This window comes from Nannospalax galili, unplaced genomic scaffold, assembly GCF_000622305.1.
Source record: "Nannospalax galili isolate Female #2095 unplaced genomic scaffold, S.galili_v1.0 scaffold513, whole genome shotgun sequence".
In the NCBI taxonomy this organism is placed as follows: Eukaryota; Metazoa; Chordata; class Mammalia; order Rodentia; family Spalacidae; genus Nannospalax; species Nannospalax galili.
The window spans coordinates 2,756,895-2,774,684 of record NW_008334861.1 but is presented as its reverse complement, the minus strand read 5'-3'; the positions used below and the strand labels follow the sequence as shown (position 1 = coordinate 2,774,684).

The following is a 17,790-nucleotide window of genomic DNA, read 5'->3' as shown; positions in this document are numbered from 1 at the left end:
TGGGGCCCCTGGTCAGGCAGGCCCAGGCCTGGGTTCCTCAGGTGAATGTTGGCTCCCTGAGCAAGATGTGTGCATCCTGACCATCAGTTCCCAAGTGTGGCCTAAGATTTGCAGATGTTGTCCAACTAAATATGGGGAGATGAGATCAGTCAGATCATCCAGGTGGCCCCGAGTCTGATGACAGGGGTCTTTGTGAGAGGCAGAAGGGAGACTCACAGAGGGAGAAGGCCAAGTAAAGAAGGAGGTGGAGATAGGGGGCTGTGGCCACAGTGAAGGGACACCTGGAGTCCCAAGAGCTGCTAGGAGAGGTAGGAAGTGTCCTCCCCCAGTGCCTCTGAAGGAGGCCACTTTGACTTCAGACCCAGATGCCCAGAGCTGTGGGAGTCAGCTCCTCCCAGGCTCTGCTGGTATGGGGGCCTTTTGGTAAGGCCTCTCCCTTTGGCCTTGACCATTCCCAAGGAGCAGAGCATCGGTAGCAACCTTCACAGAAGCCGGGGGCACTGGGTGAGTGCCTGCATACACCATGGGAGGAATGATTGGGTGTGCCGAGCATGCCCATCTGATACTACCATAGGCACGAGGGGCCTCGGGACCCTGTGTGCGCAGCTGTCTTCAGCTATTAGGATGGTGACCTTTGGTGGTGAGAGATTTGCTGTGGCTGGTCCTCAGAGCACGTACACACTGGAAACAAAGCCAGTTAGACACTTAGACACTGATGAGCCCCGATTATATCAGATGAGTCCTCTTCTAGGCTTTGTTCAATGTTTATTATTTATTATTTAGTAGTAGGAATAATTAAGGGCACCCATGGACCCAACCATCAGTATCAATAGCTATTGTGGTGTGTCTGTCTCACCTATTTTTCCTTCCCTCACTGTGGCAGGGAGGCAGGGATGGCAGCCTTAGAACTGTAGCACATCCAGATGTAGACACTGGAGAAAGGACAAGAATAGTAGGGGGCTCAGTTGGTAGAGTGCCGGTGAGCATGGCAAAAACGCCTGGGCTCCATATTCATTACTGCATAAATTGGCACAGCGGAAGGGCTTAAGTTCAAGGTCAACTTCAGCGTCAATGAGTTTGAAGCCAGCCTGGGCTGCATGAGACCCATCTCAAAAAACCCAAGCAAAAGCAGAAAAGAAAAACTGTCAGGGAAGAAGAGGTCCCACTATTCTCCCCACTGGCTACTTGTCCTCTTTGTTCCCATCTCTCTGTTCTTCCTATCTCAGGCTGGGCTAGAATGGGCCAGTGAGCTGCTGGGGTGCAGAGAGCCTGCATTGTCCTTGCTTGGCCCATGTACTGATTACCTGCTGAACAGGCTTCGCAGCTGCTGGAGGCAGCTTAGCCCTGGAGGCAGGTGGGCTAGGCAGCCACAGATCCCCAGGGGCCTGGAAAAGGACTGGAAGAAAGAATCTTGGGGGTAAGCCAAGCATCTGCGGAAAGTGAGATAGACCCTGGAGAGTACTGGAGCCAGTTGGGGAGACAGGTCAAAACAGACGGTGGGTTATCTTCACAGTCCTGCAGAAGCTGGGATGACACTTCCTTGAGGGCCAGCAGACATGCTCTGCAGGACTGTATGTGGAGGGAGGTGGTTTGGGAGAATGTAACAGATCTTTCAGCGGTGTCCTGGCCCAGCCCCAGGTCATCGATGGGGTGATGGAGGCTGTGAGCTGGTCCAGTATGGGTAGTCTGTGTTGCTGGGCTGTATTGGTCATTGCTGTGCACCCCTTCTTTCTAAACCCCTGCAGGGAAGGTGCTCAGGGGTAGAGGAGGGGAATGTCCAAGCTGACCCAGGAGCCAGGGGCTCTGGGGGACACAGTGAAGAGTGTATGTGGCAATGCTCCAGGTCTCCCAGGCCGCTCCTTGATCCTGCCAAAGGGTCTGAAGACTATGCAGCTCAAAAGATAGAGGAGGTAATGTCCCATCTGGGGCCCCTGATATTTGATTTCACCATTATATGAAATCAAATTGTTTGGGCAAGTGGTCGATGGGGGGTGGACAATAGTGCCAGTTCTGGAGGTCCAGAGGTAGCAAGATCTTCCCTGGCCAGGAAGGGAGATTTCCAGCCATTAGAGCAGACCATCTTTGCGTTCACAAGCTGTATAGTTGTAAGTCAGCTGGCGCCATCACCAGGAAGTGGCTTTCCACCACTTGCCCAAACAACAGCTTTTTTTATGGCTGCAGCTTCAGCAATGATTCCTGAATTTCCCAGAGGACAGCCATCACAGTTCCGCTGCTGTCCCTCCTCAGTGTTGCCACCGGTGTCCTTTCACTGTCTCTCCCAGTATGGCTACTCTCTCTCCCTCTTGACCCTCCAACATGGTCATCACTCTCCCTTGACTGTTGTTCACAGTATGACTACCCTCTCCCTTCCCTGACCCTTTCCCCACTAGCTGCCTCACTGTTCTGCGCTGTTACCCAAGACCTACTCTTTCCACCTCGAAGGCTGGGATCTGTCCCCGTGTTTGTCAGTCCCGACCACGTGATTCACTGTCTCTGCTCAAGGAGAGAAGCATGTTCTCTGAGGAGCAATCAGGATCATTCTCTTCAGCCTCACTGGATCATTTGGTGAGTAACAGTTGTCCTGAGAATATCATGTGCAGATGTTCTTGGCCCAATCAAGATCATATCCTGCATTTGGGGTGGATGTTACCATACCATGAGCCACATAGGGAACAGATACTTCAATTAAAGAGGACAGTCTTAACAAGGAAGTTGCAAGGAATGGCTCTTGGGAGGGTGGCCAGCAATGTCCAGTCTGTAGGGATTCCTTTACATGATGGAACCACAGCCAGAAGGCTCACCAATGGTGAAGGTGTGAAGAACCATTCAACAGTCTCTCAGGATGAAGTTGACCTGGAGCTGTCCAGTTCCCACTAGTGGCCACATCCACCCCTTCCCATGGCCCATGCCCATGCTTCAGGGAGAGGCATGTGAGGCATGCCCATCAGTGGGTTCATGCTGGCCACCTGGAGCTTACTACAATGTCCCATTTCTCAATGCTGTTGTAGACTTGTGGGCATTAAGGGGCTATTATGGTGATAGTTATGTACTGCTATGTAACAGATTGTCCCAGTGGCTTAGGTGGTAGGTTCTGCAGCGTCACCCAAGAGGTGACAGTCAAACTATATTGTGAGCTGCAGTCACTGAAGACATGGCTGATGCTGAGAGATCCACTTCAAGTTATCCATGTGACCACAGTCAATTAGCTCAGTTTCTTACCACATGGGTCTCTGAGTAAGGCTACTCATAGCAGGGCTATTCACAGAATGAATGATCTATACATGGGGGGAGAGAAAGAGATCCCAAGACACAAGCTGTGTTATTTTTAAAAATCTGTATTCCTTTATTATTATTGTGGAGTTGGTTCTGGGGCTCAAACTCAGATCATCAGCCTTGCATAGTAAATGCCTTTACCTGCTGAGTCAGCTCATGGGCTCCCAAGCTGTATTATTTTTAAACCTATACTTGGAAATTACTCCCCACTGATTCTGGTCTATTCTGTTATAAATTAGTCTTGAAGCCCAGTCTCTAGTCCAAGAAGAATTTCACTGCAGTATTTGGAAGAGGAATGTCAAAGAGTTCATGCCCCTAGTTCTAGAATAATACTTTAAAAACATTTATTTATTTATTTATTTGTGTGTGTGTGTGTGTGTGTGTGTGTGTGTGTGTGTGTATGCGCACGCACTCCTGCTACAGTCCCTGTGCAGAGGTCAGAGAACAACTTGTGGGAGTTGGTTTTCTCCTTCTACCATGTAGGTCCTGAGGATCAAAGTCAGGCTTGGCAGCACACACCTGTACTTGCTGAGCCATCTCCCAGGCCCTTAAAATAATATCTTTAGACATGTGAAAATTCTGTATCAGGTGACATGAATAAGTGGCTTAGAAGAGATAATACTTGAAGCCAAGGGCCAGTTAGTGGGCTCTGGCCAACTGTCCAGGCCCAAGTGATCTTGTTAAACTCAAGTCAGAGCTGGACATGGCAGCATACACATCTAATCCCAACACTTCAGAGGCAGAGGCAGGAGAGGATACCTGAAAGTTTATGGGCAGCCTAGGTTACATAGTCAGTTCCAGGCCAGGCAGGGTTTCAAAGTAAGACTGTTTCATTTTTTTAAGTTAAAAATACTTTATTATTTTTATTTTGAGTGTTTTGCTTGCATGTATGTAAGTGCACCATGTGCATGCAATATCCTGCAGAGGCCAAAAGAGGGTGTTAAATTCCTTGGAACTGGAGTTACAGATGGTTGTTAGCTATGATTGGGCGCTGGGAACCAAACCGCAGACCTCTTGAAGAACAGCAAGTGTTCTTAACCACTAAGCCATCTCTCCAGCCCTGCAAGAGTGTTTTGTAAAAAGCAAGCAAGCAACCGACTAACCACATAAATAAAACCTATTAAGAGTCTTACTTTTAAGATGAATTAATGACCATGTAGAAGACTCAAACAAGCAGATGTGCAAACTAAGGAAATCTATCCAAGACCTCGAACTGGAGTTAGGATGGTTGAAAGGGTCTCAGTTTTTGTCCTGAGGCACAATATTTCGTCAGCAGACAGTGGAAAAGAAATCATATTTCGTTATCTCCACAGCAACCACCAAAAACAACAGAATCCAATTACATAGCAAAATAAAGAAGAAAATGAAAATGAAATTCTAAAAATTTTATTATCCCAGACATATAGATGGGACAGACAGTAAAAGGATACTTAACACTCAAATCCAACCATATAAAATGACACAAAAAATTGTAAAAGCGTTGTTTTTGTGGTCCTGGTGATGGAGATCAGGATGTTATGCACATAACACAATTTGTTTCACCACTGAGCTACTAATTAAAAGGAAGAGATTCAGTTTGGATAAAAAAAAATAGACGTTTGCTCTCTACAGCATTTAATTAAAAGTTCCCATTGGGAGATAGTAAGACGTGCAGAATTATACAGCAGGCATGGAAATGAAATTATTAAGTAGGAGAAAGAGAGAATGGCTCCTCCCTCCCCTGGTACTCTGAGAATTGAACCTAGGGCCTTGTGCATGTTTGCACGTCTTCTGCTGGTAAGGTCTATTGATTCCCCTTTTCCATCAAACTCCTGAATACCTGAAACTGCAGACTTGTACTATTATGTTCTACAACGAACATCTTCTTTGGTTCTTTGGCGTTTTGAAGCATTGTATTATGTATCGTAAACTGGCCTCGAGAACTCTTTATATAGGGGGATGACCATAAAGTGCTGATCCTCCCGTTTCTGGTTCCGAAGTGCTAGGATAGTAGGTGTGTTTCACCACCCTAGGTTTTTTATAGCACCGAGGATGAAACGTGGGGTTTATAAATGTGAGAGGACTCTACTAACTGAAAGCAATATTCATACCCTGCTTTTATTAATCGTAGGAAAGGAAAAAAAATACTAGGTAAGATTAAAGGTCATCATGACAAGACAACCAATTAGGGCACGTAAAATTTATGTATTTGCTCTCAATAAGAGAGCTTCAAGAGATCATCCCAAAAGTCAGCAGTATAAAGCAGCTTTTTTACACTTCACTCCTCCCTTGAGTGCCCCTATTGGAAGGCATCTTGGAAGACTGGCCAATGAGCATTCTTGTTACTTCTGGACATTGTATATGGCTGCCTGCTAACATTGCTCCGCCTCTGAGCAGTCTTGATCCAATCACTTGCCATCGAGAGTTCTAGAAGTTTCTCCTGGAGGCACAGGAGGTTTCTGGGAGAAAAGGTTTTGTTGGAGCTTGCGAGGTGTTGAGAGACCACGCACTTGTGTCTGTTCCGCTGAGGAAGCTAGTTCGGACTTTCTGTGCGCCGAGTTTGGGAAAGTGACCACTCAGGTAGGGGTGTTGGCAGGACCTGGACCCCACCGTCACTACCCGATCCCAGGCTGGGCACTCAACGGGACTGCTGGGGTAGGATAGGCTGTGGGTGGCATGTGGGGCTTGAGACCTTGGCGTGAGGCCTTAGTTTGTCTCTGAGAAGGACCACTTACCAGCTTCCTGCCTTGGTGTGGGGAGAAGTCCCAAGGAAGGCGTAGTGGGGTAGAGGACGCCAGAGGCTTCGGGGAGGTGGGTGGCCGCTGGTACCAGGCTCCCGGGGTGGGGGTGGGGGCAGAATGTTCCAGCAAAGAATGCCTAAGGGGAGTAGTAGTGAGGTCAGGCGAACAAAACACCAGTGTGTAGGGCTGGAGGCTGGCATTGGTGGCTTGGGCCTGAAAAGCTTGTGTCTGAGTGTGTGAATGTAGGTGTCCTCAAAGTGGGGAGGAGGAACATGCTGTGGTGTGTGGGCTTGGATGGTGGAAGTGAAGGTGCTTGGTTGGCGAAACTACGGGGGGTGGCGCAGTACGTGCTAAGAGATGAGCATTTTTATTACTTAGGAGGAAGGACAGTGGGTAGACATCAATGCATAAGATGGTCCCCAGCCACAAAATGGACAGCAGATGAGGTGAGGAGGACCACAAAGGGGAGGTAGGAGGGTGAGACGGTACCAGAGTAGAAAGGGGTAGGATCACACGAGAAGGGGTAGGATCGCACGAGAAGGGGTGGGATCGCACGAGAAGGGGTAGGATCGCACGAGAAGGGGTGGGATTGCACGAGAAGGGGTAGGATCGCACGAGAAGGGGTGGGATTGCACGAGAAGGGGTGGGAAGAAGTGGGGCAGGAAGATAAAGAGGAGGCATAGATGGGCGGGACGGGAAGAGGAGGGGCAAAAAAAGGGCGTGAATAGGCAAGGGGGGAAGAAAATGGGTGAGATGCGGCATGGATGGGTGGGGCGAGAAGGGATGTGACAGGAATTACAGGGGCATGGCAGGAAGCTCAGAGGCGTGGCTTGGACAGAAAGACGAGAGGCGAGATGGGGCGTGGTGAGAAGTGGAGGGGCGAGAAGGGGCGTGTACAGGTGGGGTAGGAAGTGGAGGGACGGGATGAGTTGAGGGCCAGAACTGGGGCTAGGTGAAGGCCCAGACAGGCTATGGTCTTTGCATTGAAGATTGCACCTGAGACAAAATCTCACACCGCAAGGGCCAATTTGATGTCATGTTAGAGCTCTGGAGCAGGAGGTGCCCTAATTCTGGGAGCAATAAGCTAAGGTCCCTGGTTCTGGGTGGGCTGGTATGGAAAGGAAGGGCTTTGAGCTTGGAGCAGGGGCAGGGCCTGGGGTCGTACTGCTTACTGGTGAAGAGAGGCCAGACCAGAACTATAACATCTAAACACTTGGGGGCGCACTACTTCCCTGCCTTAAGGAACCTTACTACTGAATCTGTGTGTGTGTGTGTGTGTGTGTGTGTGTGTGTGTGTGTGTGTGTGTGTGTGTGTGTGTGTGTGAGATGCCATGTGGAAGGGTCACCTGGAGAAGAGCCTCTCCATGGCTGAGGGTGAAGGGAAGTCCCAGAGGCTTCCTGGGATACATGAGATGACCAGAGACCTTCATATGCTCCACTTGAACTGATGCTTGGATAGGGGTGGTTCTCCAATGGGCTGGTGCCCAGCGTTTGGGACTGGAAAGGTTCCAGATCACAGTTGTGGGAGGTACCAGCTATGTGAATTGCAAGTGGACACAGCTTTGTCTTCCTGAAAAAAAACAGAGATTCATAACAAGGCACATTGTACAGCCTCCTACATAAAACATACATACGTTGTGCTACAAATTTCTTTTAAAATTTTGTAAGTTGCCAGCAATGGTGCGGGCCTGTAGTCCCAGATATATTTAAAAAGCTGAGAGAAGACAATTGCTTGAACCTAGGAATTCTAAGCTAGCCTGGGCAGCGTACCAAGACACCATCTCAACTTAAAAAAAAAAAATTGACTTAAGTACTCTTGTCACAGTGGAATTCTGTCTAAAGTTAATGATAATACCTATTGTTTTTTGTAGTGCTGAGACTGGAACTCAGGGCCACTCTGCCAGCTGCTAGTGTCTAAATATTTGGAATTTCATGTGTTAAAGTATGATTTGCCCTATATTTTGTAGCTAAATATAATTAGAAAAATATTTCAATAATAAAAATTAGAATTTACCAACATTGGAGGAGACAAGGGGTCAGGGTCAGGAGAAAATGTATTGATTCAAACATTACAAAAGAACAGATAGCCTGTGGAGACAGGGCACCAGGTAAAGGCTCCCATCAGTCTGCTTTCGATCCCCTGGTGGAAGGAAGAGAACCGACTCTTGAAAGTTGCCCTCCAATCTCCACACACCACTTGGTGGCATGAGTGTGTTCATATGCATAGATGCACACATACTAAAGAAACTTTACAGATGTAACAGGAACAGAGGCATAAGATAGTGATCAAAGGGCCTATTTGAAGAGGCTAGAGAGGACCCAAAGTAAATTTAATTTAAAAGAGATAAAATGAAGAAATGATCTACATAACAGAGGGAAACAGTGACAGAAAAGGCATACAAACACATGTTGGGTTTTTTGTAGAGTTTCAAAATTGGCAAACAGTACACCTGAAGACAGGAACAAGCCCTAGTTATCAGGAAGGAAAGAGAAAATGCTATGACAGGCTGTACAGACTTTAAAAAGATGAGTAATGGAATACTAAGTACAAATTTATACAAAAACTTAGAAATGGTAAGTTGCTCGGGAACTTAAACACCATATTTGAACTGCCACCACATAAAATATTAGAAAGTATGATTAGCCCTGTATGTTGTAAATCAACTTAATTTGTCAAACGTTTCCTTAAAATCAAGGAAAACGGGACAAAGACAAATGGCCCCACACTTTTTATCAGGTAGCATGATGGGACCTGGATTTCCTGACACCAACGTGCTTTTTGTTCTTTTGCACTCACAGGCCACAGAGGAGACTGCTACAGTCAGCTCACATCCCTGTCCCACCATGTTCCCTTCCAAGACCCCTGCTAATGTGATGGCGATCCTGCAGGACTGGTGTGGGTGGATGGGCGTGAATGCCCAACGTTCGGTGCTCATCCTGGGCATCCCTGATGACAGTGAGGAAGAAGAATTCCAGCAAGCAGTGCGGGGTGCCTTCAGGCATCTGGGCAGATACCGGGTGCTTGGCAAGGTCTTCAGAAAGGAGATTGGGGCGAAGGTCGCTTTGATTGAATTCGCCGACAACTTAAGTCAACGTTTGATCCCGCAACAAATTCAAAATAATAGGGAGCCCTGGACTGTGGCCTTTCTGCCTCAGGTCCCTGATGCTGAGTTTGAGGGGAGATTTAGTTTCCCTGCACAGGTCCATGAGCAAGCTTTTGCAGGGGCTGCAGCTGGGGCAGGGGCTGAAGCTGAGGGAGTAGATGAGCCAGGAGCACCAGGAGAGGAAGGAGCTGTAGGCGAGGAAGGAGGAAGTAGTGAGGACGAAGGAGCAGCAGGTGAGGAAGAAATGGGTGAGGAGGGAGCAGCAGGTGAAGCAAGAGGGTCTGATGGGGAAGTAGAAGATGAAGAAGGAGCAACAGAGGAGGAAGGGGAAACCAAGGGAGGAGAAACGGAGGAAGGAGAAATGGAGGAAGGAGTACTGGACGAGGAAGAAGCTGGAGGTGAAGCAGGAGTGTCAGATGAGGACATAGATGAGGAAGTTGTACTTGACGCACAGGCTATTGAGGAAGCAAAGATGTCAGATGAGGAAGGATCTGGAGGTGACGTGGGAATTGTAGGTGTTCTAGGAGCTGTGGGTTGGGCAGGAGCAGCAGGTGAAGGAGGAGTTTTAGAGGCAGGAGGAGGTGATGAAGGATCTGCGGGTGATGAGAGGTCTGGAAGTGGTGAGAGATATGCAGGGGTCGAAGGGTCTGTGGATGGTGCAGGAGCAGCAGGACAGGGGGAAGGTGTAGGGGATGCAAGAATGTCAGATGAGGGAGCTGCAGGTGACATGGGAGTTGCAGGTGTTAGAGGAGCTGTGGGTTTGGCAGGAGGTTCAGGTGAGGAAGGGGATTTTGACACAGCAGGAGGTGCACATGGAGCAGGAGCCTGGACCCAGCAGTGGAGCCAGGACCTGCAGTCCATCCTGGATAACATGGCCTACCAGGAGCTGAGACCCTTCTCTGGGTTGGAAGAGCCTGGCTGTGGAGGAGAGGCCTTTGAGAGCTGGCTGACCCATGCCAACGACATGCTGTACCTGTGGCGCCACATACCCGAGAGGGAGAGGCGGCGACGGCTGATGGAGAGCTTGGGAGGTCCTGCTCTGGATATCCTCTATGGGTTTCTGGAAGAGCATCCAGATACCCCTGCGCAGGAGTGCCTGGCTGCACTGGCACAGGCATTTCGCGGCCAGGATATGGTGATGGCGGCACGGCTGAAGTTCATGACTTGCTGTCAGCAGCCTCAGGAGACTCTCTTTGACTACATGATGCGTCTGGAAGGACTGCTGCAGGTGGCTGTGGAGAAGGGGGGCATCCAGCCCGCAATGGTGGAACAGTTGTGGGACCAGAAGGTGCTGATGCAGGCCCAACCCAACCAGATGCTGCACAACAACCCGAGAAAGATGGAGATGCAGAGGGGAGCCCCTGGCTTTCTGGAGCAGCTCAGTCTCCTTCAGGAGACTGAAGCATGGGAGGCAGCTCTGACTGAAAATGTGCAGGTCCAAATGCAGGAAGGGGTGGAAGTGTGCGGTGGTGGTGGTGGTGGTGAGCTGAATGTGGCCCAGGGTGCCCTTGTCAGTGCTGAGGGGGTCGACCCTGCATGTGCTGGTGGAGAGGCCTCCCCAGCCAGTGAAGCCCCTGGCAGAGCTGCTGCTGTCTCTGAGCTTGCTACTGAGGCAGATCCTGATGGTGATCGTACCATAAAGGCAGGCCCTGGCTCTAGTGAGGCAAAGGTCTCCACTGATACTCAGGAAGATGAAAATATATCTTCCGCTGCTGGTCCAGTTGGGCCTGAAACCTTGGTCCATTCAGGAGAGCAGGAAGTGGAAGAGCCTATACCAGAGGGGCTCAAAGAGGAGTCAGGAAATGAAGCTGGGGCATGGGAAGCTAGTTACCCCAAATCCTTCTTGGGCAAATAGGCTCAGAGGGTCCAGAGACTCCCTCTTCCAGGCAGCCAAGTCCTAGAAGTAGGGTACATAAGCCCAGGGAAGGGTTTGCCCAGCCTCAAACCTGCTCCCTCATCCCCCAAGTGATCCTGACCACCACCACCCTCAAAGTAATCCAGATGATTGTGTTTGCCATGAAATGGAGTGGGAAGGGATGTTCCTCTCCATGGCAGCATTACCTTTAGATCCACCCCAGAGTAAAGGATGGGGCCTGACTAGCTGTGCTAGTCTGGGAGATGTTTGGGGAAAGAGGCCATCCCGAGGGTCCCAGCCATCTGGCTTTCCCCTTATCCCCTCCCATTCTTCACCATCGTCCCTTGGTTTGGTGCAAAAACATGAATGTCTTAAAACCAAAGACATGAGGTATGTTAGCCTGGTGAGGTAGAGGTCCTGGCAACCTGGTCAACCATCCTCATAGGCATGAGCTTCCATACCAGTCAAGCCCTTGCTTGCTCCTCACACCCGTGTTGTGAGCTCCTTGTCTTTTTCAGCATAAACCTAGCTGCCTGATGCTTGGTTCTGCAGATGTGTGTATTCATACCTGAGCAGCTCCTCTCCAGACACTGCAAGTCCAAGGAGTCACTGAGAAGGATGGAAGATGACAAGGATGTGATTGATGATCACTTTAAGACTGTGACTGATCTGGGGCGAGCAAAAGGACATGGACTGGGGTGGGTAGAGGCCTGCACACCATGTTTTGTTTGATTTCTGTTAAAACTTATAACTGTTTTCTCTGTTTGATACGGGATGTTCTCCACTGTAATTTCTGGTGTCCTGTAACTGGTCTGTGCCAGTAATAGGGCAGAACCACTCTTCAGTGTGTGACACCCTCACAGTGTGTGACTCCTTGAGGGAGTCCTCCAAAGTGAATGAGCATTGCCAGAGGTAGATCTTGGGCCCTGGAGAAGGGAGACAATGGATGACAGGAGCCCCAGTGTAATTGTTGAACCCCCAGGTGAGTGAACCTTGGGACTTGTAGCCTCTGGCGTGTTCCCTTGTGTACTGTTTGTTTTTCCCCGATGGTTTCATTAAATGTTTCTGTTTAATCAATTTCTTAAATGTTCCAGCTGTGTTTCAACTCCTGGTGGGCAGTTGGGGATGGAGTGGGCTTAGAGGAGTGTCAAAGGATCACAGTTTAGCACCCTTGAGACATCCTCAATGAAAGGGCAAGCACTTCAACAAGCAGCCTAGGGTATGATGAGGACTTTTTTGTAGATGAATTACAGTTTTTGTTTTTGTTTTTTAATTTTCTGTATCTAGTTGGAGTGACTGTGTACTCTCTGGATTTTAAAGATGTTTTGTCAGCCTGGAATGGTGGCACATTCCTGTAGTCCCAGCATTTGTTAGACTTCAATGGAAGTCCTAACTAAGGGAGTTTAAGGCCAGCCTGGGCTACATAGCAAGACTTTTTCTTCAGAAAATGTTTGTTTGTGTGTGTGTGTGTGTGTGTGTGTGTGTGCGCACACACACACACACACATGTGCATGCGCTACTTGAGTGAAGGTTCTTGGGGAGGCCAGAAGGCACTGGATCTCCTGGAGGTGGAATTACAGGTGGCCATGAGCTGCCAACATGGGTGCTAGGAACCAAAGTGTGATCCTCTGCAAACGCAGCAAATGTTATTAACTGCTGAGCCATCACTCCAGCCCCAACACCTGGTCTTAAAACATGGAAAATGATTTTTGTTGATGCTGTTTTTCTCAGTTTGGGGAAGATGCTGCTGGTGTCCTACCTGGAGTTCAGGACTCCTGAATATGTAGTAGGGTTATGAAACAAAGGCCGTTAACGACCCTGCTGAGAAAAATGGTAGAGTGACTAGATTTTTAACATGCTTCCCGAAGTCTAATGTTTGAGATATTATAATTTGAGAATGTCACCTTGTCACAATAATGTCAAGTTAATGAACAACAGGAAATTGTAGTAGGGAAGGTTTGGCAGGCTGGTGAAAGAATTCATCCTTTAGAACAGAAGGATAAGAAATTGGCATTGCAGTTCTGAAAATAGGTCACAGGGTGGAGATGAGACCATTTGGGGCCCTATTGGGATGGGGAGGAGTCAAGTTTCATGCTAAGGGAAGTGGGATGCTCTGGACCATTTAGGTAAGTCTGGTGGACACTGTTCATGCTGCTGTGGTAAGTTGCCACCTCATGAGGCTAAGCCCCCCTCCCATGAGAGGACTGGATAACGACAACTTCTTTTGAAGCTAAGTGGGCAATACCAACTTCCTTGGAGCTAGAGCACTGGTATGTGACTTGAATTCCACCAGTCAGATGTAGTCACTGCTGCTTGACTCTGAGACTGAAAATGGGAAGAAGCAGGGAGCTCATAGATTCCATTTGGGTGCACTGGCAGTTGTGGTTTCTATGGCACCATCTGCTTCCTGTATTGATGGTGCAAGTCAAGTCAGTGTCTGACCATCAATGGAGTGGGGATACCTTCACCAGTTCATCACTGCATCTTGACCTGGACCATTGTTCCTCTGCAGAGCCTTCTGAGCTGATCTTCTAGCCCTCCCTAAACTCCTGTGAGATACTTACTCTCACTTAGCTGACTCCCTTTGGACCACATCAGCCACAGCGAGATGTGATTGCTAATGGCAATGCACGAAACAGTGGCTTTCTAATGCTACCTACAGACGAGCAGCAGCTACCTACACCATCAGACATCTGTGCTGCAGGTCTTACGGTGGCCAGTACTAATGGATCCCAGGTCTAATGCATCCAGGGTGCTGGTATCACAAGAGCTACTGCAGACCCTCTAATCCTGCTTTCTTTAATGGCACCATTGACAGCCATATAGTCCACAGCTGCCACTGTCCTTCCCTTTTTCTGGATCACAAAGACCTGGTCCCTAGCCTTTCTACACCCCAATGCCACTCCTTGTACAGATTTGTTGCCACTTTATTTCTATTCTGTTTTCATCACATGACCAATATTGGAACATGTGTGGGTTAGGCTTCAGTGCCATTCCTCAAGAGCCATCCACCTTGATTTTTGAGACAGTATCTCATTAACTTGGAGTTCACTGATTAAGCTAGGTTCTAGCCGGCAAGCCTCAGGGATCCACCTATTTCCACGTCTACAGTGGTAGGATTCCAACATGCTCAACTTCACGTTTTGAAATTTTTTTTTTGACATTGGTTCTAGGGATCGAACCCAGGCTCTCATATTTACATGACATGGACTTTCTAACTGAGCCATCTCCACAGCCCTTAATGAAAAGAATGATAGTATTTATTGGGGGGGATAAGAGAGCAACACAGTAGTAAACTATGAGTGCATACGAGGTTGAAGGAAGTTTTAAAGGCAAACATGAGGTTGATGACATCAGACATTTTGAAACAGTCTGGGCAAAAGAATGAATAACTAATGATAACAAGGTAGAACAGATCTGCACAGATGTACTTGTAGAAATACTTTTTGGGTAAGATTGCAGCAGCATTTGTAAGATTGTGGCTCTGATTTTCTAAGGCAGTCATGTGTAAGGACTCTTTCTAACCTCTTAGCTTTATTTTTATTAGCGTTCACACAAAGGACTCTATTTTGATTTGGATAACTCACATTTCTTTCACAGAATGCAATGACCCTTATTGTTCTGCCAGGGATTTTGGGAGAGTTCCTTATCACTGGTCAAATATGGTGGAAACTGAAGACTCCATCACATCAGTGAAAGTGCAGAGACCAGCCAGAGGGTGGGCATTTGTCTTAGACTGGGACCGTCTGGTACTTTATCTGGGTCTCGGATTTTGAAAATAAGATGCTAGGCTAGGGAATGATGGGAAGGCCAGGTGCAGATGGTAGCAGAGTCAATGTGCTTAGTGCCGGCCTGCTTCTGCTTTTGCTTCTTGGCCTCAGCTCCGGTTTTGGAAGCTTGGTCTATTAGAAGCCCTGTGTTTCTGATCCCTAGCTTTCTGCCCATTCTGTGAGCCTCCAGTGGCCAGATAATTTCCTCTGCTTAATAGAGCCACAGACATTCCTGGTGCAAACTGGTCACTGACAGGAACATGTTGCCTGCCTTCTTGGCTGCTGTGTGGCCCGCTGATATATCTGTCCTCCCCCAACTCTGTTAAGTGGTGAGTGGGAACAGCTGTCAGGTAGAGCCTGTGTCTTGTTCATCCATGTGTTGGCTATAGCCAGACAGGAGCTGGTCTTCAGGAAGTGCTCTTCCTGGTCTTTGGCGAGTAGTTTGTAACTACCATTCTAGGCTGATTTTTTCCTGTCACTATTTTGACTGTGGAAGACAGTGAGGCAAATCCTCCCACAAGCCAAGGCCACTTTCCCCACAATTCACTGCTCTTCCTGGTTGAGGCTTTGCACACATCTCAGCTGGTGCCTTACGGAGTGCTGTGTGGTCTGCAGAAGTGCCATGGAGTACACATGTCACAATGACTTTGTCTACCAATCTGCATGTGAATAAGTTCATGGGATGGGCAAGTCCTTTCCATCTCACGACCCCGGAGAAGTTCAACAATCACTTGCACTACTTCACGTGAGGGATGTCTACTTTCCAAATTGGGATGTATTTAGCAGAAGAGGCAATAACCAGTCCTCCGTTTTCATGTCTGTGCTTTCACCTATGTTCTAGTTTACACTTTTGAAGAAAAGAGATAACACCTGAACTCTTTATCTTCTCTTTCACTGCTTTGGAAGATGCCTTTTCAGACATCCCAAGGTCACTAGGAACTGAGGATTTGCTGCCTGACTGGTTTTGCCTGAAGCAGAGCCTATGCAAAAGGTGGGCACTGGGCTTAGCCCAGCAGGCTGGAGGACTTAGAAGCAGGCTGGGGTAGGCATGCCAGTGGGTCTGGAAAATTAAGATGTCTGGTTTGCAGGGGATACAGAGCCCAGGTGGGTGGACTTTGTCTCATCTCTTAGAAATGGGTGCTCTGGCTGAAGGGAAGCCCCCAACTCAGCATGAGTATCCCCTGCCTGAGATGTCCTCCAAGCTCTAGTCAAAGCTAGGACCTTCATGAAGAGTACTGTGAGCTGGGTATACATGGTCACACAGAGAGGAGAGTCTATAAGAGGGCAGGTAGAGTCCCTGGGATTGGGAGAATGTGGGGGCAATTCAATGTTCATTTGCACATGTGCCTGTAGTACAAGGAGGTGCATGTGTATACAGTGTGTGTGTGTGTGTGTGTGTGTGTGTGTGTGTGTGTATTTGGCAGAGTGGCTTCTCCAGTCTCATTTTCTGTGACTTCCAGTGACGTCCACTTTCTCTATAGATGAACATATTGGCTGACTCCAGCATAGACAAAGGCATTCTCCTGAAAAGCTTAACTGAAGCAGAGCAGTCTAGTTTCTGGGGCTGTTCCTGTTACCAACTGCATGCCGTTGCCATTTCCTGGAGCTTCTCTGACAATGAAGATCATGTCAGCGCCTTCTTCACAGGCCTTATGGTCTTGGTTTCTTTTCCTGTTGTGATAAAATACCCTGAGGAAAGCAACTTAAAGGAAAAAGGGTTTATTTTGGCTCATAGTTCAAAGGTACAGTCCATCATGACAGAGAGGTCAAAGTGACAGGACCTCAAAGCAGCTTGTCACATCACATCCGCAGTAAGGAAGCAGAGAGGGATGAATGCCTGCTACTTCTCACTTTCCTCTTTCCAGTTACACAGTCCAGGATCTCAACCAGTGAATGGTACCATCCACAATGGAATGGTCTCCACACTCCAATGCAATCAAGATAATCACCCACAGGCATGCCTAGAAGATAACCTTAATATAGCTAACGCCTCACAAGTGTGCCCAGAGGCTTTCCCACTAGGTGATTCCAGATTCTGTCAAGTTGACACCACCATCACACCATTTTCCTCACTTCTTTATACTTCCTTCTCTGAACTCCACTGTGGATTGAGGCCTGTTGTGGCATAACCTCTTCTTGTCTCTGCCCTTCAACCTTGCTCACTGACGGTGACAGACATCAGGGCTGACATAGGCTGTTGGGCTGCATGTAGCTCAGAAGGTGTAAAGTATTTAGTGGGTACTTTCCAACCCTGTGCTCCTCTTCATTGCAGCTCAGTTCCCAGATTTAGAGGGTCGGCATTATATACAGCAAATGGCCATCGAACCCTGGCTGTGCAAAGGCTCTGAACAAGCAAAGGCTTCTTGGTGATCATGTAAAGGCACTTCAGAATTGGCTGTGGATGAATCCCCAGAGGGTAAGCAGGAACTTGGGGCTCAGTGTGGGCTTCAGGGAGAGCTTGGTTAGCCCTACCAAGCCTGGAAGCTGCCTATCCATCAAGTGGCTACCTCACAGGTCTCACAGCGCATGTCTTTCTGAATGTTTAAGGGTCCTTTCTGAGGGTAGACAAGTTCCATTATCATTGTATGTCCACTGTCACATTCTAGATGCACTGGGAGCTTGGTTTGGACATAAGCAACTTTCCAATGAGGTCATACCAAGCCAAGCGTGAACCATCTACCAGAGCTGCTGCAAAAGTGGTAGACTTGCTCTTCAAGTAACCAAGGTCAGAGCAGTTCCCCTTCACTGTCTCCCCGTAACTCTGACTCCTTTTAATTGGTGCAATAGTCTAGCCCTGTCCTCTGGTAGTATAAACTGAGTTGCATGTGACAGACTCAAATGCAATGTGGCCTGCCAGAGGGTCTTTGGGGAATCTTGGGAAGGCTGAGGGCAGTGTATCTCTGAAGCATCAGGCAGGTATCCGTTGGTACATAGAAAGAGTGGGGGGGCAGGGGGAGAAGAAGAAGCAAGGAGGCATCCTCTGATCAAGTACAGCAAATATCAAGTGTACCATGTCCACTGCACCAAGCTGAAAGTAGTTCTTTTCAGAAATCTCTGTCGTTTATGGG

At 48.3% G+C, this 17,790-nt stretch overlaps 1 protein-coding gene across 1 annotated transcript; it reads left to right on the top strand.

Moving 5' to 3' along the window:
- The first annotated feature begins 8,867 nt into the window (after positions 1 to 8,867).
- Positions 8,868 to 10,952, top strand: LOC115069680 (paraneoplastic antigen Ma6F-like). Its single transcript, XM_029561807.1, has one exon. It carries the CDS (start codon positions 8,868 to 8,870, stop codon positions 10,950 to 10,952), a length of 2,085 nt encoding a protein of 694 aa, XP_029417667.1.
- The last annotated feature ends 6,838 nt before the right edge of the window (positions 10,953 to 17,790 follow it).